Source organism: Pecten maximus, chromosome 18 (assembly GCF_902652985.1).
Source record: "Pecten maximus chromosome 18, xPecMax1.1, whole genome shotgun sequence".
NCBI classification, from domain to species: Eukaryota; Metazoa; Mollusca; class Bivalvia; order Pectinida; family Pectinidae; genus Pecten; species Pecten maximus.
In genome coordinates, this window is record NC_047032.1 from 20043405 (window position 1) to 20056212 (window position 12808).

General features: G+C 34.3%; 1 protein-coding gene across 1 annotated transcript in view; it reads right to left on the reverse strand.

Annotated features, from left to right (window-relative positions):
• LOC117316395 (NPC intracellular cholesterol transporter 1-like) overlaps positions 1-12808 on the reverse strand; it is a 23906-nt gene continuing 11098 nt past the window's right edge. The window contains exons 3-9 of the mRNA XM_033870939.1: positions 11285-11876; positions 9727-9859; positions 9110-9336; positions 5851-5945; positions 5027-5187; positions 4641-4712; positions 1-835 (exon numbers count right to left, since the gene is read on the reverse strand). Of these exons, the coding sequence (XP_033726830.1) occupies positions 749-835; positions 4641-4712; positions 5027-5187; positions 5851-5945; positions 9110-9336; positions 9727-9859; positions 11285-11876 (1367 nt within the window). The 3' untranslated portion in view covers positions 1-748. The remainder of the gene's footprint in view (positions 836-4640; positions 4713-5026; positions 5188-5850; positions 5946-9109; positions 9337-9726; positions 9860-11284; positions 11877-12808) is intronic.

Below are 12808 nucleotides of genomic sequence, written 5' to 3' on the forward strand. Positions count from 1 at the left end.
TAAATTTGATTACATTTATGATGAGGATTCAGTAAGTTTATAAGCACCTTTTTTGAGGTGGAGGGCTTCTTACTTTTGGTATGCATTGAAAAACCAACGAGCCGGTTTACTCCTTTTGAATAGGTATACATATCACGTGACCAGCGTACTACTTTTGTAAAGAGATCAGGTCAAACGTAATTAGAAGCACTATTCATTTTTAAACCCTCCACCATCCCCTCGACTCCGCCTATTAGCTTGAGCTTGGCTTGAGAGGTGAAATGGTAGTTTATATAACTTATATTTGTATTCTATTATAACCACCTATCATAATTCGGTATAATGTTTATATTGTAGAATGATTTATTGCAATGTTGTTCAGTGTGGGAGAACATGTATTGTTACGCCATGTCGTTTTAGTAATAAAACGGCCAAAATTCAATTCACACTTGCATTACTGGTTTTCTTTGGTACTTAATGGTTTATTCTGAGTCGCTCTACAGGAATCACATCATGAAAGTGATTTTACAATTTAATTTGATTTTTTTTATTTAGTCAGGAAGGTTAATCTTAATCTAATAAGTGTGTGAAATCTTTATACTTTAACTTAAAAAAATTCAATCGATCAAAGTCTTGTACTTTGTGTTGCTTCTAATCATGTCGTACGAAACAATTAAATAACCCAACAAACAACCAAGTGTCAGGTAGAAATTATAAGTATAAATTGTATCTTGTTATATTGTTGATTTCTTGCTATTCCATCGATCTATCACATCTTTCGGATAAAAATCGTGCAGAGGGCACAGGTCAGCAGAGTGATGATACCATATTGAGGAACGGCTGCCGAGGAAACATCCTGAAAGACAAATTAACTTTTCAGCTGAGACTTGTTGAAAACTGACAAATAAAACCTGTAACTGAGACTTGTTAAAACTGACAAATTAAATGTGCAACTGAGACTTGTTTAAAACTGACAAATCAAATATGTAACTGTGATTTGTTAAAACTAACAATTTAAATATGCAAGTAAAAAAACGAAAACATGTCAATTGTCATGTCACCAGGATCCTAAATTCGCCCACTGGTAAAATATACAACTGCCGAAAATACCACGTACCTTTTTACTGTCCAAGTGAACACTTGCTGGACTTAAACATGATAGCCACTTTGATAAACATGTATATTTAAGGATTAAAGTGTCTATCTTGTGGTTTTATTAAAGGATAACCAGTATAGAATCAAATCGATATTTGTTTCATGCATTCCATAATGAACTTTATCCTTTGACAAAAACACCAGAAAAACGATTTAATCCTTAAATCATTACTTTTATTTTCCCCGCTTAAACGTTTGCTCCATTAAAGTTAAGAATACACACGGAGTCTACATTGAATAATATCGTTTCGTTCGCCGTTGATCAGTTACAATTAAACGCAATGTTCAAAAACGGATTTTTAAGCATTGGATATGGAAATAATGAAAATGGGAATAGCACAATGGCGACAGCTGTACAATCAGAATGTGCAAATCACAACAATGTACAACATTGTAGATATTCATACATGAATACATCGAGCAAAGGAATCGGGCGCAACATAAACCCTCGAGTGGTGTGAATATGTTTGGGAACCTGGTCAATCTTTTTTTATATACCCATATAAAACAGGCCCCTCCCTTCCTTTTTACTCGTTGTCTATTAACGTTGGAATGTCAGCCATCGTATTGATCCGCGCGGCTACAAACTGCCCGTGACCTACTCATTCTATCGAAAAATAAAGTTTAAACCATGATTTCACCTGTTTAAACTATGGTTGCGAAGTATGGGGAAGGCACAAAGCACCCGATATAGAAAAATTACACTTGAAATTCTGTATTTATTAGGAGTCAAGAAGTGCACACCAGATTGTATGATATATAATGAATTAGGACGAATACCAATTAGTAATATTCGCAAGTTGAGAATTATCAAATATTGGTTTAAATTTAAAAAAAAATCAGACAATTGTATATTACAAGCCTGTTATCAAGATAACGTTATATAATGAGGGTGGTTTATGTGAATACGTCAGAAATGAATTATTCCGAATGGGATTAGGATATATGTGTTATCAGGACAGTATGAGTGATAGAGATTTTGATATTGTTAAATTTAAGATACATGATATATTTCAACAAGAGTGCAGAGAAAAGATTGAATCTTCTTCGAAGTGTGCATTGTATATGCATTTGAGTGATAATTTTTGTTTACAAAAATATTTAGCAATGCCTATAGATTCAAAACATTTAAAAGAAATAATTAAAATAAGGATGTCATCACATAAGTTAAAAGTAGAGGTTGGACGTTATAATAATATATCACGTAACCTTAGAAAATGTAATGTTTGTAATAATGGAGATATAGAGGATGAGTTTCATTTTATAATCAAATGTCAATGCTTTAAAGAGTTGAGAAGCAAGTTCATAAAAAAATATTATTTCACTAGACCAAACTATTGTGCACTGATAACATAAAAGATAAGGCCTGTTACAATGTTAGGCTGAATATTGAATAGTGTTGTATGTATTTTCGAAATCACTTAGTATTGAGCAATTTGCTAATATATATGTAATTAATATATAAATGTCTAGAATATATAACTACAACATGTTTGTAATCCCCTATGTACTTCTGTAATTTCCATAGCAGAATTTGTAATTTGTGAAAACAATGTACTGAAGTGTGAGAGATATTCCTCTACACTATTCTAGATGTAACCGGTATTCATGTGTGTGGATCAGTGGGAGTGTGTGGGTATAGGTGTGTATGTGCTGTAGTGTACATTTGTGGATTGGTGTGTGTGTGTGAGTTTGTATGTGGATCAGTGTGAGTGGGTGGGTATGTGTGGATCAGTGTGGGTGTGTGAGTATTTGTGAGGACCGTGCTGACTTGTTGTACATGTAATTTATATACTGATAAACCATGTGGTTTAAAGTAATAAAGAACTTGAACACCACTGATTATAAATATTGGGATATTACTTAATACAGAGTCCACAAAAGATCAGACCCCAATGGGATTTATTGTTTACAGTGATTTTATGATTAAATTGTTCAGCAGTGGTTTGTTTTATATGCTTATTTATATATATACTGTGTCATATTTCTCAAAGCGAAAGTAACGTACAAATGGCTTTAGATTTGTACAAAGGGCATAGACGAGTCAGTATGTTTTAAATGTAAATATATCATTACAATGTAATACATGCAATATAGATACACCAATACAATAACATACACAATAAAGATATATCAATATAATATTATATACAATACAACATATAAAATATAGATATATCAATATAATATTATATAAATCAAAACAATATAACATATACAATATAGATATATCAATATAATATTATATATGCAACATTAATAAATCAAAACAATATAACATATACAATATAGATATATCAATATAATATTATATACAATACAACATATACAATATAGATATATCAATACAATATAATACAATAATACATGTATATGCAAAACAAATACACCAATACAATATACTATATACAATGTAAATATACCAATACAATATGACATTCAATGTAAATGTACCAATACAATATAACACATACAAAATTAATATATCAATACAATATAATATATACAATGTAAATATATCAATACAATATATACAACATTAGTATATCAATACAATATAACACATAAAACATTAATATATCAATACAATAAAATATATACAATGTAAATATATCAATACAATATAGTATATACAATGTAAATATATCAATACAATAAAATATAAACAATGTTAATAAACCAATACAATATTACACATACAACATTAATATATCAATACAATATAATATATACAATGTAAATATATCAATACAATATAGTATATACAATATAAATATATCAATACAATATAATTGAATTTATCAATGTTACGTTTGCACTGTGTTTACAGTGAGGGGCGCCCGTGGGGTGACTATGGGGCATTGAGTGTATTGGCTAACGTAGCGCGAGATGCACGTGCTTTACCTGTGATACAGGTGAGTTCCACAGGTGTACTAGGTACGTGGGTCATTCGAGCTTTTGCAGCGCACCTCGACAGACGCTATAGTGACCCCCCCCCCCCCCCCCCCCCCCCCCCCCCCCCCCCCCCCCCCCGCGCCCACCAAATTTATCTTGGAAAGAGAAGATGTTCTTGTTTTGTTTTCTGTGTTACAGTTAAACTGGACAAGGACGTGGTAATGAGGTCGAAGAGCAAAGGACTATTATGGCGGTATCGCGTGTGATTATGGACAGTGGTCGTGATTTTTGTGTGTGAAAACGAGTGCAAAATTAAATAGCGTCAGCTGCAGTAAGCGGTATTCTGAACACAGTGTGTTGAGTTTTATTTGATAAATAATTTATGTTCGTTTGAACTGGTGAATTAGAACATAATATATACAATGTAAATATATCAATAAAATATTGATCAGTATTGTTACACGTATTAAGATACATCATTATTTTGGTACTATTCCCTTAGGCGATTTATGATTCCATAAGGAAATATCAATGCATGGCCATGTATATATGAAATTTAGGTAATTCGGATGGCGTCTTAATTGCAATATATTATATATCTCGATATTTACCTTGCTGTCCAATCCATCGATCGTCACAACCGGATTCGGAAAGATCGTATGTGGAACTCCTATTATAGGTTTCTGAGGTAAAAAACACATTTGGAGAGAATTGTCACATAAATATCTTCCACCACACGGTGGGGGTGGGGTGGGGTGGGGTGGGGGGGTGTCAGAGTACCTAGAAACCCCAAAATGTTTTCACGTTCGGTCGGAGAGTCGAACCCTGGCCGCCGAAGTGAAAGGCAAGTGTGTTACAACTGTGCCACTCGACGACCTTTTTGTAGTCATCCACGAAAAAATTATTGACTGTATATAGTCTTAGAAAACATCAAAAAGTAAGAATTAAGTTAGTCAAATACTGTTATAAGCAAAGACGCTGATTTCGAACAACCTACCTTGATCGAGAACTTGATGGTCATGTTGGGACTTGAGAAATTAGTGAGGAAGTTCGTGTAGGCTTTCTCCCATGCCTCGGCCGCTCCCGTCTCCTCCCTGTTGTGAGAATTCTTTACGATGAAGGAGATAACAAAAGTCTTTGATTCACTGTATCCTGCAACTGTAACATATAGTCAGTGGTATAACAGAATCGTGTGTTTTATATAGAACGTGTTTGGGTACTAAAAATGCTCTCAATTATGTATTAGATACATGAACCAAAGGGAAAGAAATACTCAAAACCTTTAACTACCAGACAATTATTCAGTTCTAGGAATGATGTTTGTGTTTTGTGAATTCGTACTGTTGCTGTTAATGTTCCCTAGCTAGAAACTGTACTACAATGCCACTGAAGCGGCGTGTGAATTAATTTCATATCAAAATTTAACTCAGAGGAAACCACGATGAATTCGTCTGGCTTTTTATCAATTTATAAATAAATATAGAAATATTTACCATTTACATATTGAATTAAGATAACAGTAACCATTTGAGAAACTTAAAAATAAAAAAAACAAACCAAGATAATAAAAGTTAAAACACCCGCATTCCGATCATAATTTTCTTACACAATGCGATTGATTTCAGTGATCTCCATTCTCGGGTGTATTACTCAATGTACATATCAGGTCAGAGATCAGAATTTGGGTTTTATTGTCATCCTTTCCATTATAAATATTATCCTTGACTTGAATCAAGGAAATGGGCGCTTATATTGAACTACATGTATATTTAAGAAGATTGTTTTTATTCATTCTAAATTAGTGTACATAATTATATTTACCATCATTCATCACCAGCCAGGGGTCTATAGGTATCCCACTTGTACCAAGGCAGGTCGTGTTTAGCCTAGTATGGTCGTGAGTTGTGTTGGGAGTACTGAAATACCCACAAACATATTTCTGTTATAACTTTTGATTTTGTTACACATGTCTCAAAATTCTTGGTATGAAGCGATGATTTACAAAACATCCGGCGGAGAAGAGCGCTTATATAGATAAGGGAAATGTCGTTAAACTCAGTATATTGTTTTCTACGAAGTATTTAGTACAACTATTTTATCATTGGCCTCGACGCGTGACCGATGGGACAAGAGAATACTTGATTAGTGTCTTAATTTTTTAGCTGTATTTCGGCGAGGCCTCGAGTTACCGAGCCAAAATACAGCTTATATTTTAAGACACTGACCGTTTATTCTATTTATCCTGCAAAAGTGAACCGGTATCAACAATGTTTCAAACATGTTCGCCTTTACAACATTGTTCCACTTGGAAGCAGGGCTATGATTCTAAAACAGCTGTCTTCCGTCACTGCCGAATACAGCAAAAATGTATTACTGGGTTTATATTCCGACAATGCTGATGCCAGTTGCAGGATAAATGCTTATATTAGTACACATATATTCTTATATGGCCATGAATTGCTGTGAAATTGTCCATGTCTGAATATTTTCGGGGTTTTACCAAGTGAAATACGTTTTACTGTAATAATCTAATTTTCATGGAATTTATTAAATTGGAACCCACTGAAAACATTTTCTCATAACAGGTACGCTGTCATAAGTGAAAGAGGATATAATATTTGATAAATAATTCATTCTCTGTGTAGAACTTTTAGCCATACGTCTCAAAAATAATAATAATATAAATGGTATAAACATTAACAACTGTCCTATTCTGAATTCTCAATATGCAGACGACATTTCATTAATAGTAGATGGAACAGAAAAATCATTAAAGGAAGCTGTTGAAGAACTGAATATTTTTGCAAAATGCTCTGGCTTAAAAGTTAATATGGGTAAAACTCAAGTGGTATGGATAGGTAGTAAAAAATATAGTGATGAGGTCTTTCTTCCTGATATGAAATTTAAATGGGGGTTGAACATGTTTACACTGCTTGGAATTGACTTTCATGTAGATCTACATAAAATACCTAAAATGAATTTTGATAGAAAGACTAATTAAACTTAAAGCTATAATTAAAAATTGGAGTAAAAGGAAGCTTACTCCACTAGGAAAAATCAGTATAATTAAATCTTTACTAGTATCACAATTGAATCATCTGTTCATTTCCTTACCAAATCCAGAAGAGAAATTCATAAAACAGCTTAATTCAATTCTTTTTAATTTTTTTTTATGGAATGGAAATACTGACATATCTTGATGGTATCTTCATATTTTGGCTAATTCTGGCAACGAATACTTAAAACAAATTCAAACCAATTGCAAAAATGTTTTCTGGAAAGAAGTTTAATTTTCAGGCATGGTACAAACTTAGAATAAGAGAAGAACTCTATAAGAATAACGATTCTGTGCTTAAATCACCTTTATGGTTGTACAATAAGAATATAACTGTTGGTTTAACAAAGGAATAATGATAATTGATGATCTAGTTAAGGAAAATACATGTCTTTCTTTTTCTCTTTCAATGAATTCTGTGCATATCTAATTATCTCCAATACCATGGATTAGTAAGAAGAATAAAGAACTACCTAACAAATTATCAGATTCCAAACAAAGTTCTGCTACATCCAATCATACCGGCAGGTCTTGAAATCATTTTAAAAAAGGAAAAAGGATCTCAAGACTTTTATAAATTGCTCATTAGACAAAATACCAATATACCTGCTCAAATAAAATGGGGAACTATATTTGAATTCAATAGTAATACATGGAAAAAGATATACTGTCTTCCATTCAGGGTAACTAATAATACAAAATTCCAATGGTTTCGAATAAACCATCACATATTAACAACTAACTCTTATATTTACAAGATTGGTCTTACAAATAACCCTTTCTGTACTTTTTGTATTACAGAAAGGGAGACAATTATTCATATCTTATGGGAATGAAATGAGGTACAAAGTTTTTTGGCAAATTTTGAAACACTATTAGAAGTTTTTACTATTCCCTTTGCAGTGAATAAACAGTCGATGCTTTTTGGTTTGATCGAACAAACGGGTATATACAACAAAATTGATAATGAAAGTATTTTACTTCTTAAGCACTACATATATAAAACAAGATGTTTACATAGTACACTAAATGTTATGGTTTTAACTAATTTGATTAAAGAATACTACAAAGTACAGAAATACATCGCTTATGGTAAAGGAGAACAGTATCTCAAAATATTTACTAATGAGTGGAAGAAATTGATAAGACTTGTTGAACTTACCTGAATAATTGATGATGATAATGATAATATTAATGATGATGAGCATGATGATGAGAGTATGATGATGGTGAGATTGTGATGATGATTATGATGATGATGCTTATGATGATGATGATGATTATGATGATGATATTATGATGATGATGATTATGATGATGAGATAAGGATGATTAGTATGATGATGAGGATGATGATGAGTATGAAGATGAGTATGATGATGAGATTAGAATGATGATGAGATTATTGTGATAAAATTATGATGAGACTATGATGATTAATATGATGATGTTATGATTATGATGATGAGATTATGATGATGGGATTATGATGATTAGTATGATGATGATTATGATGATGATATGATAATGAAAGATCTAGGTTATGATGATGATGGTGAAGATGATATTATGATTATGTAAAGCATAGCTGTTGGAATTGATATGTGTTTGTGTGTGTGGTTCTTATGTATTGATGCATTTAAAATGTCTTCAAAAATTAAAAAAAATCTAAAAAAAAAAAAAAAAACATTTGATAAAAAAAACTATAGATGTGAAGGGAATACACTAATATAATATCTGGTACATCCATTATAATGACCTCATTGTCACGTAGGACCTAATGAATTCATTTGTAGGTAATTACACAGATATCAAATTTCCAAACGATGGCTTAAAGATGACAATGGTCAGAGAAAATAGTACTAATATATCTTAATGATGTTTGATAAATTTATATTGGAAATAAAAGCTACGAAATCTCCTCATTTTAAAGATGGGTTGAAAAAAAAAACCTTTCTGATAATTTTCAATCGACATTGAAATGAAATCAAGTTTCAACGAGTAAATTACAAATCTAATGCTTACTGGGCACAGGAGAGCAGGTGGTCCAGGTAATCCGCAAAAACAAAGAATCCATATTCATCCATAGCGACCTCATCCAATCGTGTGGCATTGTTCTGCCAGTACTCCAGGATACTGATAATGACACAGTTCTCATTGGAGTTGACGCGGTGACAGATGTCGTGTAAACTGACATTCTTTCCTTTATAGGTGGCGGTGATGTTCTGGATCTTTGATTGTAAGTCCAGCAACTGCGTCATCAAAGATAGTTTTAATTACAGATTATAAATATATAAATACAAACGTATACAGGACAATTCACGGGAGGGGTGAGTGGCTTTTACCATTAAGTTCATCTGATTAATTAACTCTAATTTTACATTGAAACGTATATTTAGACTTCAACTTTGGTTGAGTATTTTTATGATCTATCAGCATGACTTCAGCAAACTCTGTGTAGTCACTGTATTTACGATTACCAGAGTTTGATAGCTTCGTGCACAACAGGAATAATTAAAATGCAATCAAACTACGTTATACCGAGCTCTGATAATTCGAAGAACTTGCTTACTTGGAAGTCATCTTCAAGCAATTGATTGGACAATTTTACTGCTTAACAAATCAATTTCACTTATACGTACTAAATGCATGAATGTTTTGTCAAACAAACTAGTGAAGCTGATGTATCCAATGGATGGAGGAGGGAAGCTATGTTTGAACTTGGTGTCATTGTCTGGCCTGGTAATCACAAGTTGTTCCACTCTGTATTCCGGCCTGTAATAAGTACACATCTACTTAAGAACGGGTATAAAAAACAATACTGATAGTTACCTACCACGACTAACCAAGCGGTGACATTTGTGAATTGTATTAATTATGCAATCGGAGAGGAAAGTTCAACGACTACAAGGGGAACATGAATTCCAGACCTCCGAACACTAAACGGACACTCAAATCATTTGAGCTACCTGGCCACCGGCGTTCAGTCCGGTCCATGTTCGCTACATTCCACATTCCTTCAACGACATCTATGACACACATAACACACACACAGGACCCTAAACCACCTCTACATGTATTTAGTTGGGCGCCAAATGTAACAGGAGAAGGAACATGCAGCGACCATATCGGGACTCGAACCTGGGACCTCCGAACTCCTACACAAAGGCTGTAACCATTTGAGCAACCTTATCACCGACATCCGTCCTGGTCCAGCCCCGCGACACTCCTTCATCTGTCAGCAAAATGGACATGTCTTCTATAAAGAGGGAGATCGGACGTTGTCGCTGTTGTAGGATATATTGCACTGAGTTTTTATGGAACAAAATATAGAAAAACTAATGAATCACTGCGATGGATGCATTCACATGAAAATACGAGTCAATACCAGAGCAGCTTTTGGTAGTAAAACTGTAATGTTATTCTGGAGAGGTCTAATGGCGGAGATGACACAGCAACATGGCTATAACAGATAGTTGACTCCAAAGACATAAAGCAATGCGGATTTAAAAAAAAAAAGAAATAGGTTTCGATTACGGATTGTACCAACGATCAAGCCTACAATGAGTTTAAAGTCAGTTAAAATTGTATTTACATCTGTTTCATTGCTTTCTTCCATTTGGTCAGTTAGGTAAGTATTTCTGCGAGTTATTGGTAAGCTAGTTGCTTTGATAAGACTCAAGGAGGACAGACGTTACCTTGAAGTAAGCGTTGTCTTGACTTCCATTTCATATGTGTATATGTATTTGTGATTACAGATTTACTTGGCATCTATTGGATTTGCGTTGTGGACTACACTGATAACACTATCATGGAACAAAAACAAAAAAGGACGGGAACACAAGAGGAGTAATCATTATTTGACAAAGTGAACCTCGATCTGTCACATGACATGCACATCGTAATTTGTGTTCAGGAACTTAAATAACAGTGTATCGAAATGCCTTCTTTAAAAAAAAAAATCATGCATGATGTAGTAATATAAAGCTCGGAATTACTGAAACAATAATGTGTTTTGTGTTCCACCGTGAGTATCAAAACATTAGTAAAATTATAAGCATTATTCTTTAATGAGGAACTTTCATGAAATGAGCATTCTTAAATTAGTCACAAACTTACTATAGAATAATCATAATAATTATTAACTACAGATGTGTAAACAAAAATAGCAAATGTTCATTCTAGTCACGCTTCACTTACCACGGATACAGAACGGAAATGTTGGGTAGAACCGGTGCCAAAGGTACTGGTATTGCTGGGCAGTCTTTATATGAACAGGCGGAGAAGTTACCAAATGTCTCATTACAGGCGGCTGTAGATGTGTTCATAGGCTTCAACGTGTACATCCCAGGTCTAGACCATGACATGTTCTGCACGTGGAAATCAATTTCAAATGGTGAATGGCCATTCAATGGAGATCCTAGAAAATCAAGTAACTTCTTGGCAGTGCAGTTAGCGGCAGGGCAACCGCATAACACACCCATGACACTATCGGTGTTGCCGTAAATATTCGGAAGTATAACGTTTGTACACGAATTAAACATTCCATCAGCGAAGGTGGTAGTCATGGCGTAGTCTACGGCCAATACTGTAGCGACCCCCTTTTCGTTGGGGGCTTGAGTTTTTACCCCCACAGAAGTGCTTTGATGGGGGTCACATGTCAAGTAGCAGAATATGTTGAGAAAGTTGTAGTAACAGGAAGGGCAGTTTCGTAATAACTCCTCCGCCAAACTCATGCTTTTCTCCATAGTAACGAGCTGAGCAGCATTGCAGCAGGTCAAGGTCGAGTTCCCTGGTCAAATCATAACAGTAAACAATAGATGAGACTAAATAAACAGAGAATTTTATTTTGATTTGAAAGTAGATGTATCAGGTGCATATCATGGTAAAATGAAACCACATGGAATCGGTGTAAATTCCAAACACAGTCTATATATATATATACATACTGATGAGTGTGCTTTCGAAAGTTGTAGCAAGTCCCTGTATACGCAATTTTTAAACATACTTCTAGCGATTTCTGAGAAAATTGTTTCTTTCAGACGATGCAAATACGTGGTCATTGGACTAATACAATCACAACAAACTTATCATATATATTGATATAAATCACATCATGTTGAGCACGTACACTTTTGTACAAGTGACAGAGACAAGTGAGCCTCTGTTCAGGTGACAGAAATACATGCAACTGTGCTGATGTGTAAAAGATAGATATACCTACATGTGTGTGTATGTGTCAGACATTCTTAGCTGTGTCACAGATGGGTGGACATGTGTTATGGCATCAGATACAGGTGTCAGGGACACGTGTAGCTGTGTACAGGTGTGATGGACAGGTGTAAATGTGTACAGGTGTCAGGGACAGGTGTAGATGTGTACAGATGTCAGGGACATGTGTAGAAGTGTACAGGTGTCAGGGACATTTGTAACCGTGTACAGGTGTCAGGGACATGTGCTTATGTGTCAGGTACATATGTAGCTGTGTACAGGTGTCAGGGACATGTGTAGATGTGTACAGGTGTCAAGGACAGGTGTAGCTGTGTACAGGTGTCAAGGACAGGTGTAGATGTGTACAGGTGTCAGGGACATTTGTAACCGTGTACAGGTGTCAAGGACATGTGCTAATGTGTCAGGGACAGGTGTAGCTGTGTACAGGTGTATATGTGTCAGGGACAAGTGTAGCTGTGTTAAGGTGTCAGGGACATGTGTAGCTGTGCACAG